This window comes from Macrobrachium rosenbergii, chromosome 10, assembly GCF_040412425.1.
Source record: "Macrobrachium rosenbergii isolate ZJJX-2024 chromosome 10, ASM4041242v1, whole genome shotgun sequence".
Lineage (NCBI taxonomy): Eukaryota > Metazoa > Arthropoda > Malacostraca > Decapoda > Palaemonidae > Macrobrachium > Macrobrachium rosenbergii.
The window spans coordinates 76333087-76356177 of NC_089750.1; the positions used below are offsets into that span (position 1 = coordinate 76333087).

The 23091-nt window shown below is 37.9% G+C and overlaps 1 protein-coding gene across 9 annotated transcripts in view; it reads left to right on the plus strand.

Moving 5' to 3' along the window:
• The first annotated feature begins 5746 nt into the window (after positions 1-5746).
• Positions 5747-23091, plus strand: part of Miro (mitochondrial Rho GTPase) — a 28298-nt gene continuing 10953 nt past the window's right edge. The window contains exons 1-13 of one of the 9 annotated variants that reach the window (XM_067110876.1): positions 5747-6405; positions 9221-9415; positions 9956-10164; positions 11123-11173; positions 12252-12353; positions 13273-13314; positions 15243-15332; positions 15646-15842; positions 17228-17420; positions 18319-18454; positions 19796-19926; positions 20743-20955; positions 21698-21894. In XM_067110876.1, the coding sequence (XP_066966977.1) occupies positions 9226-9415; positions 9956-10164; positions 11123-11173; positions 12252-12353; positions 13273-13314; positions 15243-15332; positions 15646-15842; positions 17228-17420; positions 18319-18454; positions 19796-19926; positions 20743-20955; positions 21698-21894 (1751 nt within the window). In that variant the 5' untranslated portion in view covers positions 5747-6405; positions 9221-9225. The remainder of the gene's footprint in view (positions 6406-9220; positions 9416-9955; positions 10165-11122; positions 11174-12251; positions 12354-13272; positions 13315-15242; positions 15333-15645; positions 15843-17227; positions 17421-18318; positions 18455-19795; positions 19927-20742; positions 20956-21697; positions 21895-23091) is intronic. The other 8 variants (XM_067110874.1, XM_067110872.1, XM_067110873.1 and 5 more) reach the window with 8 other exon arrangements.

The window sequence follows — 23091 nt, forward strand, 5'->3', positions numbered from 1 at the left end:
ACGAAGGCCCCTAATGCTTCTGGGATCTTAGAAGACCAATGGCCTATGTAGTTTGCCTTTCTCGGGCGCCGCCTTTTTTGCTCTCGACATCAAAAGCTGGTATTAGCTTTTATTGCGATCGTCGGAAGATTTCGGACGTAAGACAATGCAAGAGAACGCAAGAGAATGTAGGAAAACGCAAGAGAACGTAAGAAAACGTAAATTGGAAGGAGGTAAGCCTAGGTGGTTGGTTCCATGGTCCTCCTTGTCACAGTCTTTCAAGAAGAAGAAGAAGAAAAAGAACAAGAACAAGAACAAGAAGGAAAAGGAAAAGCAGGAGAAGAAGAAGAAGAAGAAGAAGAAGAAGAAGAAGAAGAAGAAGAAGAAGAAGAAGAAGAAGAAGAAGAAGATAATGATGATGGCTCTCTCTTCTTCTGTCTCTCTTTCTATCTCTTTCTATCTATGTCTCTCCTATGATGATAATCTCTAGAATAATTGAGAGAGATCTTGACTCGAGATAACTAGGTCAGTAGAGCCGTATGAATAACGTGTTTTTTGTTTATTTTTTTGTATTTTTGGTTTGTGCCGCATTGAAGAAAAACACTTTTATAGGAGGGAGGCGATGAGTGTGTGTATGTGTATGTATATTTGTATATCTATGTATATATATATATATATATATATATATATATATATATATATATATATATATACAGTATATATATATATATATACAATATATATAATATATATGTATTTATATAAATTTACATATATATATAAATATATATATTTATGTATATATAAATATATATATATATATATATATATATATATATATATATATATATATATATATATATAGATAGAGAGAGAGAGAGAGAGAGAGAGAGAGAGAGAGAGAGAGAGAGAGAGAGAGAGTGTGTGTAAAGTCTATTGGTCACTCTTTTTTACCTGATACTTACGTAATTTTAATAATTACTCCTTCAGAACCATTGCCACCAACAATCTCAATAAGAATTTCTGCTTATTAAGCATGCAGATCATTCATATTGAACCAAATAATAATAAAATAACATTTCAAAAACAATAAGAAAATAACCTCTTAATTTTTCTCCATGAACCCAGAAGATGTAGCGTTGTCTGCTCATTTCATGCGAGCGCAGAAGAAACCATACAAAAGGTTTTCCCGGATCAGATGTGGTGTCCGGACTCATCCCAGTAGAGAATTAGGTCCCTACCTTCCCCAAAGGTTCGTTCACAGTACAGTAAAGAACAAGTTATGTGTATGTGACATGTATGCAACTTATTGAATACATGTTGCAAACATGTTGTAAACAAGTCAGTGACAAATGAGCACTTTGGCAAGTGCATGGTTCCTTCACAGTACAGTAAATATGAGTCATGTGTATGTGACATTCATGCAACTTATCGAATACATGTTACAAACATGTTGTAAAGAAGTCAGTGACAAATGAACTTTATGGCAAGTGCTTGGTTCGTCCACAGTACAGTAAAACAAGTTCTATGTATGTGACATGTATGCAACTTATTGAATACATGTTACAAACATGTTGCAAACAAGTCAATGACAAACGGGCACTTTGGCAAACGCTTGGTTCGTCCACAGTACCAAGTTATATGTGTGTGTGTGACATGTATGCAACTTATTGAATACATGTTACAAACATGTTGTAAACAAGTCAGTGACAAATGAGCACTTTGGCAAGTGCTTGGTTTGTCCTCAGTACAATAAAAACAAGTTATGTGTATGTGACGTGTATGTGATTTATCGAATACGTGTCTTAAATATGTTGTGAACAAGTCAGTGACAAATGAGCACTTTGGCAAATGCTTGGTTTGTCCACAGTACAGTAAAAACATGTCATATGTATGTGATATGTTTGAGACTTATTGCATGCATGTTATACATACATACATACATATGTATACATATATATATGTATATATATTATATATATATGTATATAATATATATATATATATATATATATATATATATATATATATATATATATATATATATATGTATGTATGTATATATCCGTGGAGAGAGAGAGAGAGAGAGAGAGAGAGAGAGAGAGAGAGAGAGAGAGAGAGTGCACTTCGATCATCACATGACGCCTACCTAATGTTAATAAGGAGAGAGAAAGATAGAAAAAAAAGTTAAGAGAGAAAAGGTGCTCTCTCTCTCTCTTGAGAGAGAGAGAGAGAGAGAGAGAGAGAGAGAGAGAGAGAGAGAGAGAGAAGCAACAGCATTCTTATATGAAAGCGAAGTCCACTAATGGATGGAGAACCTAAATATACCTGAGATGTGTTTTCGCCGGACATCGAGCTGAGGTGACAGGTAGTTATTTTGAGGAATTGGCCAGTGGACACCACCCACCCCCCATCCCGTGGCCCTCCACCCCGAAATCACGCTTGGGGACTTGGGCATCTCTCTCTCTCTCTCTCTCTCTCTCTCTCTCTCTCTCTCTCTCTCTCTCTTTTTTCTCTCAGATTCATATGTGTAACATTCCACTGACTGCTTGAATAAAAAAAATATATATATCCATAAACCCTTGAGTCCGTAAATATGAGGATAATTAGTGATCATTATTCCTTAGTTGCTTTCCTAATTACCAGAATTATTATAATTGTTATAGATCTATTTATGTCAGATTAACTGTCTCTAGGAGACAGGTAGACAGAGAGAATAGTTGGGAAAGGCTGAGACAGTTCTCTCTCTCTCTCTCACACACACACACACACACACACACACACACACACACACACACTCACACACACACACACACACACACACACATATATATATATATATATATACCTTCTTGTTTGAGTCTTTAAAATAGTCCCATTTTCAAGCATGGCATAATTGTCACAATATAACTCTTCATTCGGTGGCAAATATTATAGGCCTAGGCCTATATATATTCTATTATCTATAAAAGTAGTGAAAAAAATTACATTCCCGTTATTTCGATAAATATTCAGACGGATTATGTTATAACAATCATTTTCCTCTTATTTTCCAGATTTCCATCCCACAATTTTCCTACGAAAGCTGACTGAGCTATCAAAAAATAAATAAATAAATAAATACTAGCGTAATCCTGGCAAAAAGTATCTTCTCTTGAACTCACTATTAACTGAACTGTTTATGTTTACGGTTAAGTGAGTTTTACCAAGATAACAATGATTTATTTTTTATATGATTCAATCACCATCTGTCAAATATCCATTTTCGAGAGATTCTCATTTGTAGTACCAGCAAGCCACATTACCTGTGGGTACCAAAGTCAATATGCACTTATTATGTCGTCAAAGGCATTATTATTATTATTATTATTATTATTATTATTATTATTATTATTATTATTATTATTATTATTATTATTATTATTATTCAGAAGACGAACTCTATTCATTTGGAACAAGCCCACCAAAGGGGCCACCGACTTGAAATCCAAACTTCCAAAAAATATGGCGTACATCAGAAAAACAACAGAAGGTTAATAGGAAAATCAGAAAGAAGATATATCAGTTATTATTGTTCATGTTTACATTTCGCCTGAGATTTAACAGGTGTTGGGTTTTAACGCGCCATCAGACGCCTCTTGGAAGCACTGAAATCCTCCTCATAAAACGCAAAAGTGTTTATGTTTAGAATTACATGCCGCCACGGGACATTACGCCCCGTCGTAAAGAGCATAAGTGACTCCTGAAGAAGTGGTTATTGAGTCTAGGCGAGAGAGAGAATATTCGTCCTTTACTGCCTGGCTGCTGACGATATTTTGATTCAGGAATCAGAGAATGAGGTGGTGGTTGGGTTTAAAACGAGGCATTCGTTTTAACGAACCTCGTTTATGATGAGGAAAACGTGGTGATGAAGAGGCTTTTGCATTCCGTCAACATCCTCGTGCTATTTGGGTCTCGTAAAAGATTCTCGTAAAATGGGGTAAAATGGTCCTTTCTACTACTAGTACTACTAATATCTAACATTATAAACCCGTAAGATTCCATAGCTATTTAGTTTTCAGTCAATGACGTCTCGTAAAATGGGATAAAATGGTCTTTCATCGACTAGTACTACTAATATATAGACAGTATTATTGCAAACCCGTAAGATTGCATAGCTATTTAGTTTTCAGCTTATGACTTCTCGTAAAATGGGGTGAAATGGTCTTTTCTACTTCTGGTACTACTAATATTTATTATTATAAACCCGTAAGATTCCCCTGGCTATCAGGTATTGAGTTAGGCCTAGCGACAGCTTTGTCCAGATGACAGTATGTTGCAATTGACTTCATATGGGTTTCCAACTCTCCTCATCTTGCTCATACACGGAAGAACCTATAAAACAAAAATGTGGGTCAGCATTAAAGGGGAGGCTCTGACTGTTTAACAAGCGCCAACCTTGACATAATATGTTCAGACTAGTCTTTCTGAGGTATATTAATACGTTAAAAGAGGAACATTCATCAATAATCAATTAAGAGATTCAGTCACTCATCGATTTAGAAATGTACAGTGTAAAATGAGTAAACGCCTCTTATATGAAATAACCAGCAAAGGAGACAAGAGAATAAAGAATTATAGTAGAAAAGAATCAGGATAGAATATATAAACTAAATGAAATACCAGAGAAAACTCGTCAGAACACGAACAGACGAGCCTGGGTCTAGGAACTGGTGTACGCACGTAATCAAAATACATACATTGATTTGGTCATCGATATCTATGATACAATGGACGTTGACTGCATATCATCATTGCGGTAATTATGAAACGATAGCTTCGAAGTGTTATATACTTATACTGTTTTTCTGTCATAGAAACGTGTATTAACTTTCTACCTCAAAAGTCTTTCAAACTACATTGTTCTGTCTTGTGATCTTTTCATTCGCTAAATATTTGCAGTTTTCCTGTTTTCTTTAGTTGAAATTCTTTGATTTCGACGCTTTCATATGCAAGTAAAGAGAGTTAGGTTTAGGCCAATGTTTATTTAAATTCTCGTGGCTGTAAAGGTAAGCAAAAATAACCTTTGAAGTAAATTATTCTATGGCAAAGGAGTTGACTGAAAACTGATCTGCAACTTAAACTGTAACCGCTTTGCTTAAACAAAATTAAACTCACTGCACAAAACTTACGTCAATAAAGACTGATGATTTCATAGCAGAAGAATGCTATATATATGAGAACATATGGCAATATGAACTCATTTACAAATTCAGACTCAGACGCCAGTTTTAGTAGCCATGTGAATGAATAAATTACCAATTCAGCATGCAATACTAGATCACGTACACATCCCCTTTAAGACCCATATTTGATTTTGCACTCTTGTTGGCATAAAAGTACTATTATAAATTAATATAATAAATTTAAATTGACGTTTAACTGTAAAATGTGTCGTATTTCTCGTTATATTTTACAGAATATGATCAGAGAAGGACAAGAAGAAGAGGATGGGTCCCGCGTAGGAAGAAGGTGGTGGTGCTGGTGGCGACTGCCCTCGGTCCTGCCCCAAAATGTCGACGGCCTTGAAAAATCGACAGGCTGAGAGTAAATAGCTGTTGCACGATGGAAATAAATGAAAGAGAGAACGAAAGATTCGCCTTTATCCATTTATTGTATAACGACACTTATGCGATTCATCCTCCCAGATCCTCAGCTGTCACCGGTCAAAGGGCATTGTGGGAGCAGTATTGACTTTTCGACGCGGGGCTTCTTCTTCTTCCGCTTCATGACGGGAATAATAAACGAGATGGAGGAAGCGAAAATCGCTCTCCCTTCCATTCATAACATTAATTTTATTCGATCTATTCATCCCAGGTCCTCAGCTGTCACCGGTCAAAGGGCATTGTGGGACTTGTATTGACTTTTCAACGCTGCTTCTTCTTCTTCTTCTTCTACTTCTTCGGCCTCTTCGTCTTCTTCTTCTGCTTTCCGTATCAGCTGATTCCTGTCGGACTTTGACCACGAATTTTTCTGTGTGACCCGTTCGTTTATGGAGGCGGTCGTGGGTCCTCCATGACGTATCCTACGTTGTCCGGGAGTCCTTTGATCGGCCGAGAGTCTGACGGAGTCCTTTTTGCCTTTTAACCGCGGCCTGACGAAGTAAATCGTGAGTGAGGGAGACGTTTTGCTTCTTCTTCTCGCGTCGGACTCCTCCTTCAGGAGGCCGCTTCACACGTATACAGTGTTTTGGTTAGGCTAGATACTGATTTTTTCTCACTAAATTGACAAGGACAAGGATCGGAATAATTAAATTATGATTTTATCGATGTTTTGCTTTATCTTGAGCGTGCTTTAAGTCGCTTTTGCTCGTTTGTTGTGAGAAGAATTTGCCCTGGCTGTGGGAGACGTCACACGGGGTGGCCCTACAATAGCCTTGCCGTGCCGGTAGGACAGGAAGACTTTTAACCGACTAGATTCAGTATTTTGCTTTATTTTGGGATTGTTTTAAGTTGCTTTTGCTTGCTTGTATTAAAGGAAAACTTAGCCTGGGTATGGTAGACGTCATACGGGTGGGGTAATGCCTAGCCCTACCCTGCCGGTAGCGTAGGAGAACTTTTAAGCATGTTAGACTTTGTTAGGCTTGTCATACATTATTTGAGCTGTCAAAATGTTTGACTTATTGTTACGTAATAAATTTAGACTCTATTGTTTGTATGGAATCATGTTTTGTAGTGTTAGGCAATGTAGGCTAACACTATAGGTAGCCTAGCCTAACTAGGAAGAGGTTCTTGTAGCCTAACTTAGCATATGAGCCACTACTTGGTTATTATTGAATGTTAATGGATCTCTCTCTCTCTCTCTCTCTCTCTCTCTCTCTCTCTCTCTCTCTCTCTCTCTCTCTCTCTCTCAATGTAGTAGGCAAATGGGTTAAACTGACAGACACTAAAGCGGGCCTGGTTCCCGCCAGCTGCAGACCAGACTGTTGACCATCTTTTATGTTTTTGCTCAGTTTTACGTCTTTTGTATATGTTTTTATGGGTATTTCTAAGCAAGAGCTCTGCACGAACTATTAACTTGGAAATAGATTTTTCCTATACTTTTAGTGTTGCTGACGAAGGAGGTAGTGTTGTTTATTGTTGGTCAGTTATTATTAACCTCATATCTACCCAACATGATTGGCGACCCTTTGGGAACGTGCGGTTTTGGAAATGGGAGAAAGACCCGACCGCCATGTTGTTATGGAATGGTTCTGCTCATGCAAGTCATCATGGAGCCATATGTTTAAGAAGGGAATGGCTAAGGAAACCTATTCTAAAAGGAACTATACTAACCTAATCTACCCTAACCTAACCTAACCTGACCTAGCAGTCTGTGTTACTTAGTTGGGGGGGGCTTCCGGACCCCCTGGTGAAGGAAACTCCACTTTTTATCAGAAGCTCCCTTATATCACTGTGCATGTGCGATAGCATTCCAGGATGGCCAGCGTACAACTTCTGAGGTTAATTACAGTCGACCGATAAAAAACAACAGTAAATTCTTGATAAGCAACAAAAATACTGAAGGAAAAATCAGTTTTCAAAGTACTGTGATACCCCATACGGAGCTGTTGCTTAGTTCTATTGTTTCATGATACATACCATCTTTAGTTTATGTTTTTGTTTATTTTTATGTCTTGCTAATATTTACCATCATTTGCATATGTTTTTATTTATTATATAGTTTTATTTATTTTGTCTTTTGTATATCTTTATGTTTACCATCTTTTTATGTTTTTACTTTCATCCCTAAGGGGCTGGTACTAAACGTGGTGTCTATTTTACACGTAAACTTGCAGTTATAGAACCAGAGGGGTGTGGTAGTATAGTCTTCAGGTTGACCGTGTAATGTTGTAAGGGGAAGTTCCACACTTTAGCGAAAGAACAGGTAAACCCTGGTTGATTGATACTATATATGATATAATAGATCTGCACAAGCACTGAGTTCATGAGTGCCGTGGCTGGATGATGATCATTTTTACTTCTTTTATTTAAGGAACTGTGAGGAGCATGTAAATAGAGAACGCAGTATTTTCTGAGTATTGTAGCAAAGATTTTTGGTAAAAGTGAAGACTACTACAGTGCCCCTCTGGTTCTGTAACCAACAGTTTACGTGCAAAATGGACGCTGTGTTTAATACAATCCCCCTGAAGTATAAACATAAAAATGTAAAAAGACAGTAAATGTTATAAACATGAGCGAAAGGTGATGAATAATTTGGTCGGCAACTGTGGGAACCAGGCTGCAGTAGTAGTTTTCAGTTTTAGCGGCTTTGGTTGTTTGAAAAATATCAATTTGATATGAAGGATGTATCGCCAAGAGCTCCAGAATTTATTTACAAGTCATGTGGGCACAAACAGCCATGCACAATTTCACTCCCCTTCCCCCTTCTCTGCTTGGTATTTGTTTCATACAGTTTATTTCCTTTTTACCTATGTAATAGGATGATCGCTTTTGCAAACAGGAAAAACTTTATTTTTCTCATTTTTAATTTATACCTGCTTTCGTAATCGTAGAAATTTTCATTTGTCACTGGTGTGTTTTGATATATTGGCAGTCTTGTCTGCCGTGGAAATTAACACATTTTAAATCATCGTTATCAAACAGACGTAACTTTATAATCGCATTGAGATCGCTTAATCTTTTCTGATACCAGTACAGTATTAGATTTAACACTTGGCATATCACCTCCAATTTATGCAAAAACTGTTGTTGTTGCTGTGCGAAAATACTTCGAGAACTTTGCACCTATGTTCGAAATAGAATGGCTCATAAGTAATGATGATCAGTGATCCTACTGGCATCTGAGGAACCACACAGTATAACTTGGACTGTCATAGCACACAGTACCCTCATAGCGAAGTGAGATAAGAAATGTATAATGTGCAACTGGGCATCCAAAGCCCCTGGCTAAGTAGGATCTGCTGATGTAGGTTAGATTAGGAGGTAACAGAACTTGAAATCTTAGCAAAATGCAGAAGACTGGGCAGCCACCTCTCCAGTGTGTGTATGTGGTGGTGGCATGATAAAAGATAACGCATAGATTTGAAATCAGTGTCATTTTTCAAATTTTTATTGTGAGTGTTGAAATTTTTATTGATTTCTTTACATAATTGTCATTAAAAATGGTACCTCATCATTAGAGACAGTGGTAAAATTTGGTCACACTTGGCCAGTTTTTATTCCAAGTGCACAAACAAATGAAGACGTTTACCGTCTTACAGAAGACATGGGTGGGAGCCATCGACGTGGAGTCCGCATCCTACTGGTGGGTGACCCGGGAGTTGGCAAGACGTCACTCATCCTTTCTCTCGTATCAGAAGAGTTCCCGGAGCAAGTCCCCTCTCGTGCTGAAGAGATCACCATCCCTCCAGATGTCACGCCCGAGAAGGTGCCTACACACATTGTGGACTATTCAGGTAAGGGTGTGTGAAGTGAATTTGTCAGTCCACGGAGTTTGTTTGCATATGACCCTGTAGGAGGGGTAATGCTCGATGCACTGTAGTCATTACTTTAGGTTCTTTGCAGCGTCCCTTCGGCGCCAAGCTGCAACCCCTTTCATTCCTTTTACTGTACTTCCTTTCTTATTCTTCCATCTTACTTTCCACCTTCTTCTAACAATGGTTTTATAGTGCAATTGCGAGGTTTTCCTCCTGTTACACCTTTTAACCTTTTACTTAGTTTTCCTTTCATTGCTGAATGACCTCATAGATCATAGCTCTTGGCCTTTGGCCTAAAGTGTATATTCTATATTCTCTTTCTGTTTGCAAATGAAAACAATCCTTAATATTAAACTTGTAGTTTTGCCTGCAGAAGGCAAGATGTTAGATTATTCAGAATTGACCTTAACTTCCCATGATGGATACAGTGGTGTTTCTGACTGACTTAAGCTAACTTTATATTCTCCAACACTTTTTCTGTACCCATTTTCTTCTGTATTATGACTTTTAAAATTACAGAACGGGAGCAAAGCGTGGATCAGTTACGTGCGGAAGTAAACCATGCAGATGTCATCTGCATTGTATATAGCGTTGACGACGAAGACACTTTGGACAGGGTGACAGGCCATTGGCTTCCTTTTATCAGATCTACTTTAGGTCAACAACATCACACTCCTGTCATTTTGGTCGGCAACAAAGTTGACTTGGTGGATTATTCAACAATGGAGGTGAGCTAAGATTCACTGTATGACGTTGCTTAGACACTACAGGTTCACATTTTAAAGCCGTCGTGTAAGACTTGCTGTGTGGTACTTTTCTAACTCGGTGATCAAATGAAGGGGTTTCTAGGCTGTGGTACTGGTACCCCCTGGGTTATGCCAAGTGTTTTTCAGGGTGCCAGCAAGTAGATATTTTCAGTGGTGGTAACTGGTTGAATTTGTAAATTGGATTTCATTTTAAACAACCTTTACTCTTGTGTTTTAATTCAGTACATCAAACAAAGTCAACTTCATATTTATGAAAGCCGTTGATAATGCAGCAAGTCACTTTTTTCCACAAGCATTGCTGCCACACAGCAAATATTATGGTAAAAAAATAGTAATGTGGCATAGTTTTTACAGTTTGGCACTCACAAGCCCCCTTTTCCTCCATGTGTCCTTAAAAGTGAGTTAGCATGATACATGCATGTCATCATTCAGGCTCAAGTACCACTTGCCTCTTCAGCATCGTAGGCTTTACTCAAGTTTGAGAGTCTTGCAGATCAATTCATGGTCCATAGGGCTAACCTGATTGGCAGGAGCATGTTTGAAAATATATTACCTACCCTGAGGGTGGGGTAGTGCTGTCAGTGCCTCAAGTGGTGCACTGTATTCACTACTTACGGTTCTTGCAGTGTCCCTTCAGCCCCGAGCTGCAACCCCTTTCATTCCTTTTACTGTACCTCCATTCATTTTCTCTCTCCCATCTTAATTTCCAACCACTCCTAACAACTGTTTCATAGTGCAACTGCGAGGTATTCCTCCTGTTACACTTTTCAAAGCTTTTTGCTCTCAATTTCCTTTTCAGCGCTGAATGGCCTCGTAGGTCCCAGCAATTGCTTGGCGTTTGGGTTAGATTTTATATTTTCCTTCTGTATTACATAACCTTGCACATACGTTTTACATCTGACAATTTTATTCATTGCAGATTGTTCTCCAGACAATGATGGATTACTCGGAGATTGAAACCTGTGTAGAGGTAGGTTATTTCACACCTTAATAAGATTAACAGTTTTATTACTACTTATCATGTCAAAAAAATATATCACATCTGATGCTTCAGAATTGAATTGCCTGTTCTTGTAATCAATTTTTTTTTCATGTCCAAGAATTTTTAAAAAGTTTCCACAGATGTATGTATATGTTTTCCTGACTGAAGCTCTTAAAATACAAATCATAATATTTATGTACACAGTTGTGCACTGAAGTCGTGTAAGAGAGTAATTTTCGTATCGAGTGAATTAGTAGAATTACTTTCCAGATATAAATAAAACTGACATATTCAGTGCCTTCTGGTAACCAACATCGTAGTGTATGCTAGTTTTAGATGATCTGTTTTGCCCATTTGGAGAAAGGGTTGCATTCAAAATATAGGCTTGTGTGTGGGTAAACTTTAAAGGGGTTTAGACTCGCAAATTTTTTATATAAACTTTCTGAAAATTGTTTCCCATTGAATATTTATCTTATTTATATACAGTGGACCCCTGCCTATTCTCAGTTCTGGATTTGCGGCTTCACTTATTCAGGGATTTCTCTGTGGAACATATATACACGTTATTCGGGGAAAATTCGTTTATTCACGGTAGTTTTAATAGGGAAATATTCACAGATTACTGTATTTTCATGTAATTTTCGTGGCTAAATGCACTTTTTGCGATAAAACTGTTAAAATATTCAGGTATAAGCATTTTGGAGGGTTTTTTGGTGTTTTGAACTATCAAACTAGGCAGTTATAAGCGTTTTTAGAGGGGGTTTTAAGCATTCGCAGTTTTGAGCTATTCGCGGGGGCTAGTGGTACGCATCCCCTGCGAATACTGGGGGTCGATTGTATTGAAAAATGTAGTGTGACTAGAGTAAAACTTTACTTCATTGAACCTCATCCATTGTAGCGTAGAAAATCATTTTGAGACGTATTTATTGTTAAGCTACGATCCAAAATCTTTAGGTATCTGGTATTGTGAAGGTTAATATGAAGTTCTTTCTTAAGATTTCATATTATCACACATTTTCTCTTATTGTGACTTTTCTTACTGGTACTTATATAACTTTTATTTCAGTGCTCTGCAAGAACGTTGAAGAACATTTCTGAAATGTTTTACTATGCCCAAAAGGCTGTGCTTCATCCCACTGCTCCATTGTATATCCTTGAGGAGAGAGATGTAAGTTACACAGTGGTCTGTGGGTACAGGCAGTCCCTGGTTTACGAAGGGGGTTCCATTCCGACACCTTGTCATGAGCCAAAAATCGTCATAACCCGAAATATTGTTGAAAATTATAAGAAAACCTTACTTTTAATCATTTGGGTGTCTTGTAAACGATGTAAACTGCACTTTTTATTGAGTTTTTCATCAAAAAACCTCCACATTTTTCCCATTCTGCCCTTTTTGGAGCCACATTTCTTCTGTTGGATCAGCATCGTCAGCGTCGTAAACCCAGAACATGCGTTGTAACCCGGGAAATAATTTTTGATCAATATATTTGAAGAGCGCCGTAAGCCGAGCCCATCGTAACCCGGGGACTGCATGTGTTGCTTGAAGTTCTTTGCAGCCTCCCTTCAGCTACTAGCTGCAACCCCTTTCGTTCCTTTTTGTTGTACCTCCATTCATACTCTCTTTCCGCTCCCTCCTAAGAACTGTTTCAGAGTGCAACTGCGAGGTTTTCCTCCTGTTACCCCTTTCAAACTTTTTCTCTCAATTTCCCTTTCAGTGCTGAATGACCTCATAAGTGCCAGCTCTTGGTCTTTGGCTTAAATTTTATTTTCCATTTCATATTCTGAATGATAAGGTCTTGGCTTTAGTAGCGTACAGTAATGGCACAGAAACTTTTCCGAGTCCAGATAATGAACAGTTACTCGAACTTATTTTTAAGGTAGATAGTGGTAATGCAGTTTTCATGGCCCTTTTCAAACGCAACTGTCTTGTTGGGGTGTTCAGGTCCTGCACAACTGTCAGAGAACTGTCATATTTATTTTCCTACTTCTGCTATTTATACTACAGTGTTTCTGTTACCAAAATAAGATACCTGATCAGTTTTAAGTGTTTTCTTTTGTAATTTTATATTTCCATTCTTTTTTTTCAGCTAACAGAAAAGTGCAAGAAAGCTCTAGTAAGAATTTTTAAGGTATGTACAATGTTACTCTTGTTTGAAGTCAATTTTAGTATTTAAGTATTATGATGATTGAAGCCTTTTAATGTGGTTGAAACACAGCACTTTGTTAGTTCGTCAATAATAGAATATATGATATTCAAATGAAGCAAAGAATGATGCCACCTTAGAACATATTGCTTTGGTACAAGATCACAACTGATTGAGAATTTACCAAGATGATCATTTTGTCCTCAAGATGACAAAAGTGCTGAATGACCTCATAAGTCCCAGCTCTTGGCCTTTGGCCTAAATTATTCTATTCTTTTCTAACGATGACAGCTCCTCTTCCAATGAGATACAACCTTTAAATTCCCCGTAGGGGGTTAGCGCCGTCAGTGCACCTCCTGCGGTGCACTGTGGGCATTACTTAAGGTTCTTTGCAGAGGGCCTTCGGCCCCTAGCTGCAACCCCTTTTGTTCCTTTCACTGTGCCTCCTTTCATATTCTCTTTCTTCCATCTTACTTTCCTCAACCCTCTCCTAACAAATGATTCATAGTGCAACTGTGAGGCTTTCCTCCTGTTACAACTTTCAAACCTTTTACAGTACTGTCAGTTTCCGTTGCAGCACTGAATGACCTCATATGTCCCAGTGCTTGGCCTTTGGCCTAAATTCTATATTCAGTTCAATTCATCCTTTAAATTATCTCCTTCCATATTCTGTGAAGTACTCGTGGCTGTATTTTTGGGCATTTTTAAATTTTTTCTTGTGTCGTAAGAGGATCTTCACCTCTTTGGCTTGAATTTTTTGTTTCTAAAGTTTTGATAAGAGTCAGTTATTATATAATACCTTTCGTCCACTATGCCAGGTGTCTGGACAAATAAATGAAATTGACGAGAGTGTCATATTTCCGATGCATAATAATATTCATCTGATTATTTTCATATGTACATTCACATTTAGATTTTCATGTGCTTAGATCCATGTCTTTGCTGATGTAATGCTCAGGCTTTGAATCGACCATGAGGCAAGAAGTTCAAATCCGTTACTGAGATTAAGCTGCAAAGCCTGTTCTTTATGTAAAGTAAATCACTATAGTAGAATTTTGAAGGATTCTGTCTTCCAGTTATAGTCAGAAATCACGGTGGTGTGTTTCCGGACACCAGTATGCCTTCAAAGACTCTTCCCAGTCTCGCTACCTCCTTCCTACTTCTTATGGGATCCTATGAAAGTCAGTTTTAAAGCACTTCTTTGCTGCTTCATCCTAGTAATATCTCTGCTCCTACCATTGTAATCCCCAGAATATCTCTGATGCTTACCAGCTGACATCATCTGCTTGTCCACCTCATTTTCTCTTCTCAGTTTTCAGCCTGACTTTAATAGGTTTTTCTGTGGGTTCTTTTTCTCTTTACAATGTTGTAAACATTTTCATCACAAATCTTCATTGTTGATGATAGTAATTCTCTGCAAGAGTAATTAGGGCAGAAATAGCACTGGACAGGGGACAGTGGCCCCTGTAGAGAGGTAGTGCTGTCAGTACACCTCACGCTGTGCAATGTAAGCATTAATTAATAAAGGTTCTTTGTAGTGTCCCTTTGACCCCTAGCTGCAACCCCTTTGTATTCCTTTTACTGTACTTCCATTCATAGTATCTTTCATCTTACTTTCCACCCTCTCCTAACGTTGTTTTATAGTGCAACTGCGAGGTCTTCCTCCTGTTACACCTTTAAAACCTCTCAAGTTTCCCTTTCACCACTGAATGACCTATTAGGTACCAGCGCTTGTTCATCGACCTAAATTTTATATTTTCCAATTCCGGAGGAGAGTGGAGAGAAGTCACTTCATACGTAACCCCGTAAAGGGAGACGCTAATGTAAATATATGTGTTGTTGGTGGTGATGATATTGACATGATTATTATTATACAGTTGAGTCTATGTTAACATTCTGTTTATTACTCACAGATATGTGATATGGACAATGATGGATTGCTCAATGACCAGGAGCTCAACACGTTTCAGCGACGTTGCTTCAACGCCCCTTTAAACCCTCAGGTGAATTTAATAATCTGTTCCCCTTGTAGCTATTTTTTTTAAACAAAAGTCATTGTATTGTGTATGTCTAACAAGTTGGTCTGTAGGGTAGAGTTGTTGTTGCAGAAGTATTGCACAACATGTATTGTTGCTTTGTTGAAATGGTCTTTTCTTCTTAAAAAAAAAATTGTGCACAAACAAGAGACACACTTCTTATTTCACTTAAACCTTGATGCCTTTGCTCTTTGTACTCTAGCACATGTACTATAAAAGGTTTATTTCACTGAAACAATGTGCTTACTTTTATATTTTTTTTTTTTACTGATTTCGCTAGGCCCTCGAAGAATTGAAGACTGTTGTACAGAGGAATGTGTCTGATGGTGTTCACACGGACTGTCTCACCTTGCGAGGTTTTCTCTTTCTTCATCGTTTGTTTATACAGCGTGGACGTCACGAAACTACGTGGACAGTGTTACGAAGATTCGGGTACAATGACAACCTCCAACTGTCGAAAGACTATCTTTTCCCTTCGTAAGTGTCAGTGCAATACAGTAACACCTCAACTTGAAGAACCTTAACGTAGCAGTTATCGTATTTTGATTATTTTTCCCATGTTGCCATTTTAGTCGATACATTTTAAGATATATTTCTTATGTTGAATGTTAAGAGTAATGTATTTATTTTTACCCTTATTAATCCTTATGGTAAAGGTATTCCTACTAGTGTACAGTCACCTCATTGGTGTATACAATACTATATGCCCAGCTTGCTGCTGCCATTGTTGTGGATGAAAATGAATCTACAAGTTTTAAGATTCAAACACACTTTTACAGAAAGTTTTGAGGACTTATGTTTATGTTTTTATAAAACAAATTGTTTCTTATTTGTACACTTGTCTTGACGTATGCAGCCATATACAAAAAATAGAAATGTATCTTGTCCCAGTGGGGAGGGCTCTCCCTTCATCAGGGTTAAACTCCAAAATATTTCATTAACCATACTTAGTGTTAAATTCTGGTGGTTGATGTGGTCAATTTACCCTGGGTTTACTAGGATTCATCCTACTAAGAACAGGCACTATAAAATCAGCGGAGAACTTTCTAGAGAAAGAGCACTGATTAGTCAGAGAAAATGACTTTGCTGAACCAGCTCTCCTTACTTGAGATGTTCTGTATTTGCATTGTAAGATTAATCAATGGAAATGATTTTATGTAGAGTCAGAGATTCACTCAAATGATATTCAGTGATCATGCAATTTTTAGAAAGCGTACCCTGGTAGACAGCACTGTGTGAATGAGAGACTGTCTATGATACACAGAACATTGTTTAGGTATGACTTGTGAGGTGCTTGGTTATGTTGTCTCTGAGGCCTAATCTTTATTGATCCAGAGGGTGGAGATGGACAACCAACTTACCATGGACTTTTTTGAAAAGCCATGGCTGGTACAAGCTCAAGGAAGGCAGTGGATTGTACTTTGAACAGAAACTTAAAAATTGAAAGTATGCGGACCCTTGCCTCATGTTATGCTTTGGAAGTTGTATGTGCAGATCTTGGCTTAATATTGAAGTTGTCTAGTGGGGTACAGATGTGCAGTATTCATGTGAATATGAAGCTTTTCAAACTAAGTAAGGATGGTGAGAGATAAAACAGCATATACCTTCACTTGAGGTATGTTCTCACCCCTCGAGGAAAGTATAGTCATCTTTGGAATCATTAAATTTGAATTGCTCTTGTATTGTCAGACTAATAGGTTTAGTAAGAGTGGTTTGTATCTGTGAATTTTTATTTTAAGAATTTATTTTCTTCTCTTTAATGTGAATATTTCAAGTTGCCAAGTTCGACATTTCAGATTATAATTAGTTCTCTGTCAATATTCCTTGATATGTTAAGCTGCAATACCTGTCTCTGTCATTAGGTTGCGGGTCCCGCCTGGCTGCACAACGGAACTGAATCACGCTGGGTATGCCTTTCTCACTGGGCTCTTTGAAAAATACGATCAAGATCAGGACAGTGCCCTAAATCCCCAGGAATTAGTCGATTTGTTCAGTACCTGTCCCGTGATGCCTTGGTCTCCTGATGTTTTCTATTCTGTACATACTAACGATAAGGTTGGTTTTACACTTTTTTGCTTTAGTTTTGTAGTGTTGTGCTTTTTTAGATCTTGATCTGGGTTGGGTAACTTTGTTTTCAGCTTCTTTTTATTTGCTCATTACAGGCAGTCCCTGGTTAACGGCGGGCTCGGTTAACAGTGATTCGGTTTTATGGGGCTTGTCTAGCGACGAAAATCGGCAATTTTCGTCGCCGAAAATCGCCGATTTCTGCTTATCAGCGCCGATAATTGGGTATTGGCGCCGATACGTACCTAACAGAGGCGCCGGTAACCGAAAATCAGTGCTTTTTGGCGCCAATAACCCCCAGAAATTGCCAAAAAAGCGCCAAAATCGGCGATTTTCGGTTAGCGCGATTTTCGGTTATCGTCACACCCGCAGCAAAGGAACCCCTCCGATAACCGGGGACTGCCTGTAGTTAATGCTAATCTATCTTGTATATTAAAGTTATTTAATACAAATTTTTGTGCAAGCAAACTATTGCCTTCTCTGTCCAGCAGACTTAAAGTGAAGGACGAAATGCTACCTGGGAATGCCTTGAAAGTTTCCACCTGGAGCACCGTAGGCAGTACTTAGGTTCTTCGCGGTGTCCCTTTGGCCCCTAACTGCTATCTCTTTTTTTCCTTTTACTGTGCCTCCATTCATGTTCTCTTCCTCTTACTATCCACCCTCTCCTAACAATTGCTTCAACATTATTTTCAGCGCTGAAAATTTATTCCTTTGGCATAAATTTTACATTCCAATTCCAATACACGAACCTGGAGAAAGCTTAGAACAGACAGGGATTATGGTGTAGAAAGTGATGTGCTTGGAACATTGAGTTGCTATTGCCGTGGAATTACTCAAGAATCTTTTAATAAATGATAGTGAAATGATTTTCTAATAAAATCTCTTACAGGGATGGATTACTCTACAAGGTTATTTAGCTCAGTGGACACTCTGGACTTTACTAGATGTACAAAGAACACTAGAATATTTGGCTTATTTGGGATACTGTGGCACAGGAGATGACAACCAGCTGTCGGCCATTACAGGTACGAGTCTGATTTTTGTTTCTGCTTTATTCTTTGCAGGGAAAGTGTGCTACGTAGCTTGCAGTGTTACTCAGCTTTATGTCAGTTTGTCCTAGTAGAAATTACTAGTTAGAACCAGCAAATGTGATTGCATTGTTATATATAACAGATGTGCATTTATAAGAAAATTTGCACATGTGGAAGCCAGATTTATAATAACAAATCACCTTGTCGTCAACCCTGATCAGGTTTACTCATTTGTTTAAATCTTAAAGGAGTTCTGTGTCTGATAGATTCAGAAATTAACAGGAAATGATTAGGAATTTATTCAAATGCAGCCTAATGTTGTACTCTACGTTGCATTTCACAACACAATACAGGTAGTCCCCAGTTAACAGTGTGGCTTCCGTTCCTGGCCGAGCACCGCTAACCAAAAATCGGTGATAATAGCACCGATAAAATGCTTAGTGGCACCACTAACTGGATTGGTTATTGGCACCGATAAACTGCTTACCGATGCCAATAAACTGCTTACCAATGCCGATAAACCACTTACCGGCGCCGAAAATCTGGTTAACGGCGTCGCTAGCCGAGCGCTGTAACACTGAAACGCTGTTAACCGATACTGCCGGTAAGCAGGGACTGCCTGGAATACATGAATTGAAATAATGTTTCAAATAAAAATGACTCATTTGTATCAATTCCCTCAGTGCTGTTGGTGGGTATTTTTCTCTACTGGAGAGATACAGCTTACGGAGCTGTTTTGGTTCTCAGCTATGGGCAATGACCCAAACTTCCAGTTATATAATGATGTCCGAGAACCTTACGAAAATAGGCAACAAAGCAGAATAAAGTTATTCAGAGACAAATCTTGACTGTACATCACGTTATCCCACACAGTACAAACAAGACGTGATAAGAAAGTGGTATGTATACAAAAGCAACAATGTTTGAGAAAGAACAGCCATGAAGGAGGAGGGACACAGACACTTAACAGAAGATGAAGACAAACATGTATGGATAAAAAGTGGGAAGCCAATGATTACATTTCAAGGACCAGTTTTACAAAGTAGGGAGTATGAAAAATAGTACAGTACAATAGTAGTAGGATCTTTCTTTTTTCCACATATGTGTACAGTTACCCACTTTGAACCAGATTATTAAGCTAAGTAAAGCAATGGTTTGTCCACTGTTCAGTAGACGAAGTTTGCATTTCTGTCATCCATAACATGAAGTGCATTAAGAAGTTTCAGATAACTGAGAGCTCATTAGACACCATCCATTTCCCATTCATTATCATTGCCCTTACTGCAACAGGTTGAAATGAATTAATTGGTTGTGTTGCTCCTTGATACTTGACAGTTACACGTGAAAAACGCATCGATCTCCAAAAGAAGCAGACGATGAGAAGTGTCTACCAGTGCCATGTGATTGGTCCCAGGGATGCGGGAAAGACTACATTTTGTCAAGGACTTCTTGGAAGATCCTTGGAGGTACATTACTTATCTTGTTTTCCTTAGCTTATCATTGTGCAGTGACTTGAAATGGTTGTAGAATCCTTAATAATTATAGTTTGGTTGTGCCCATTATTACTCTTATTAAAAGGGTTTTTCGTTTAGCCTATTTTGAAGTAAAGATCTGTTGTTTAGCCTATTTTGCAGTAAAGATCTGTTGTTAAAGTTGTTGTAGGTTTGAATTTTTAGCAGGGAGTCACCGGTAGATTGTGGTGGTGATCTATGGTTAGTAATTCCTATCGAATAATATTACTGTATGCAAAATCTATTGCCACGAATTTGCTATTCAGATGGAACCCTTCCCTTGAAACTCTTTTAAAGCTGATTATGATATATAAGAAAAGTGAACAAGCAAAGACTAATTAAGCAGAAAGAGGACGGGACAGAGGAGAGTGGGAGAGAACTCTTTTCGTCTCGAAGTTCTCGAAGTGAAAAGCTGACAAAAATAGTCATTCCATTTTTCGTTGGTCATTTCTTTTGTTTCATTGTTGCAAATTTTATAAACATTATTTTCTCACTGAGTGCACTGTAGGTATTACTTAGGTCTTTGCAGTGTCCCTTCAGCCCCTAGCTGCAACCTCCTTCATTTCTTTTACTGTACCTCCTCATATCATCTTTCTTCCGTCTGACTTTTCACCCTCTCCTAACAATTACAAAAGCCCCCTTTAATTGCTTCCATTTCACTGCTGAATGACCTCATTGATCCGGGCATTTGGCCTAAATTTTGTTTTCCTATAAACATTCTTTTAGAATTTTACATGAGATTGTTAGTCACATGCTTATGTTTACTTACAGGAAGTACAAGAAATTCCAGAAGACAGACTTCCAAGGCACATGATCAGTACATTGCAAGTTTACGGGCAAGAAAAGTATCTGGTGTTGCACGACATAGACGTTCACAACATCACGGATGCCCTGATGCCCAACGAAGTTCAGTGCGACGTTGCCTGCCTAGTGTATGATGTGTCCAATCCCAAATCCTTTGAATATGTTGCAAGGATATATCTCGTGAGTATATGAAAGTGCACGATAGGCATTACTTAAGGTTCTTTTCATTGTCCCTTTGGTCCGTAGCTGCAACCCTTTTTGTTCCTTTTACTGTACTTCCTCTTTTCATATTCTTTGTCTTCTATCTTACTTTCTGCCCTCTCCTAATAATTTTTTCAGCATTATTTACTGTGCTGAAGAATCTCATAGGTCCCAGTGCTTGGCCTTTGGCCTAAATTTTATATTCAAGTTCCAGTTGGTATTGGCAATACTGTACAGTGTATAATCTATCTTGTTCATTTGTAATATTATATAGTCTTAGTTCATGGGTAAAATTCAGTATTCACTGTATAAATAGTTTGTATTTATCAAGTGTTAAGAGTAGATAAAGGAAATAAAAAAAGACCCTTTTTCTCTCAGTAAAAATGCAAAGGGGACAGACTGCAATATCATGAAGTAAGTGTGATCTTTTAAAGGTCATTAAGGAATTCAATGTCAGATCTTATCCTTTCTGATGAAGTAAAGCTAAAATGAAACAAAAGTCTTTGAACCTGAATTTTTATGTTCCTGAAAATTGCCCGCCAGACATGATAGCCAATATAACCACTCTGACATGGGAGGGATAATATACTTAGGTCATAGAAATATGTCAGATAACGGAATGCTCAGTTTTCATAGCTATATTTTGTTGCCCCACCTTTCATCAAATCAGAAAAGTTCAGAAATGTGATGGTTTTTTATACATTACTTTCATTTTCCCCAGAAATATTTCAGCGAAACATCGATACCAGTATTGTTTGTCGCCAACAAAAGTGACATGTCGGCAGCGAGGCAGGACTACATGTACCAACCGACAACATTCTGTCAGAAGCACAAGATCCCTCCCCCACATCCATTTTCCTCAGCATTCCAGCCCAAGAAAGACATATATACGAAATTGGCGACGATGGCTGCTTATCCGTAAGTATTTTACTTTTTAGTTTGTTGAAGGCTTATTTGACGCCACTTTACAAATAGGTCTAAAGTGGGTTTTGTGTTTTATGTTTACAAACCGTTGTCAATCATAGCTTCATGCTTCAGTTTGAAGTCTAGGTCAGATCACTTTATGAGGGGAAATATAAGATTATAATAAACTCCACCCCCTCTCCAGGGGTTAATATCTGTACATATCTCCAGCTTCATCCAGATAAAGTTTGTGTAGGTTATACGTGTGTCCAAATCTTATGGGTAGGAAGGGAGACTGTTGTAAGGCAATGGATTTTTGTATGAAGAATAAAAATCCTATTTTTCTTAGAAAACCTTCATGTTCTTACGGAACAAATTTTTGCCTTGGTTGGCAAAATAACTACATAGGTGAGAAAGTTGTTGGAGTAGAGTTGAGATTTACAGTTGGGCTTGTGCTGCTATGTAAGAAGTTGCCGTATCTAAATCAGTCATGATTTTACTAAGCTTAAGGGTATGAAAGGCAATGGTTTATTTAGTACCAACACATTCTTTAGACAAAAGTAATACCTTCGTTGGATAGGATGTTTATTTAACATATAAAAAGTTCAGGGTGAGTATAGCTAGATAAACTAATCACTGTGATGAATTTCCTAGACCAAAACGTAAATTTAGTGGATGACATAATTAAGTTATCTGATAACATTGGTGAATGTGTTGCAACTTGGTAAGTGATACATTGTTTATAGGTTGAATGAGTTTTAGTTTTAAACCTGTCGTTCTTCAGGTGCTACAGTAACCAGTTCTCATTCTTGGTATGCTTATTTTTACTCTCTTAAGCAAGTTCTTATGAGTGTAGTACTTTGAGAGTTATTTTAACAAAATATGAAGTTGTAAGTCAGGATTCTATTTCATTGCTGGCCCAATAGTTCGTCACATTTTGCAGTGTCTGTAGGTACCATGTGACAGGGGTAGGAAAATACCAGTCGTGTATGATAAGTATTCTCAATATTTAATATTTTTCATGCAATGCACTGTAGACATTACTTGAGATTTTTTGCAGCGTCCCTTCGGCCCCTAGCTGCAACCCCCTTTCATTTCTTTTACTGCACCTCTGTTCATATTCTCTGTCTTTCATCTTACTGTCCACCTTCTCCTAACAGTTGTTTCATAGTGCAACTGCAAGGTTTTCCTCCTGTTACGCCTTTAAAACAT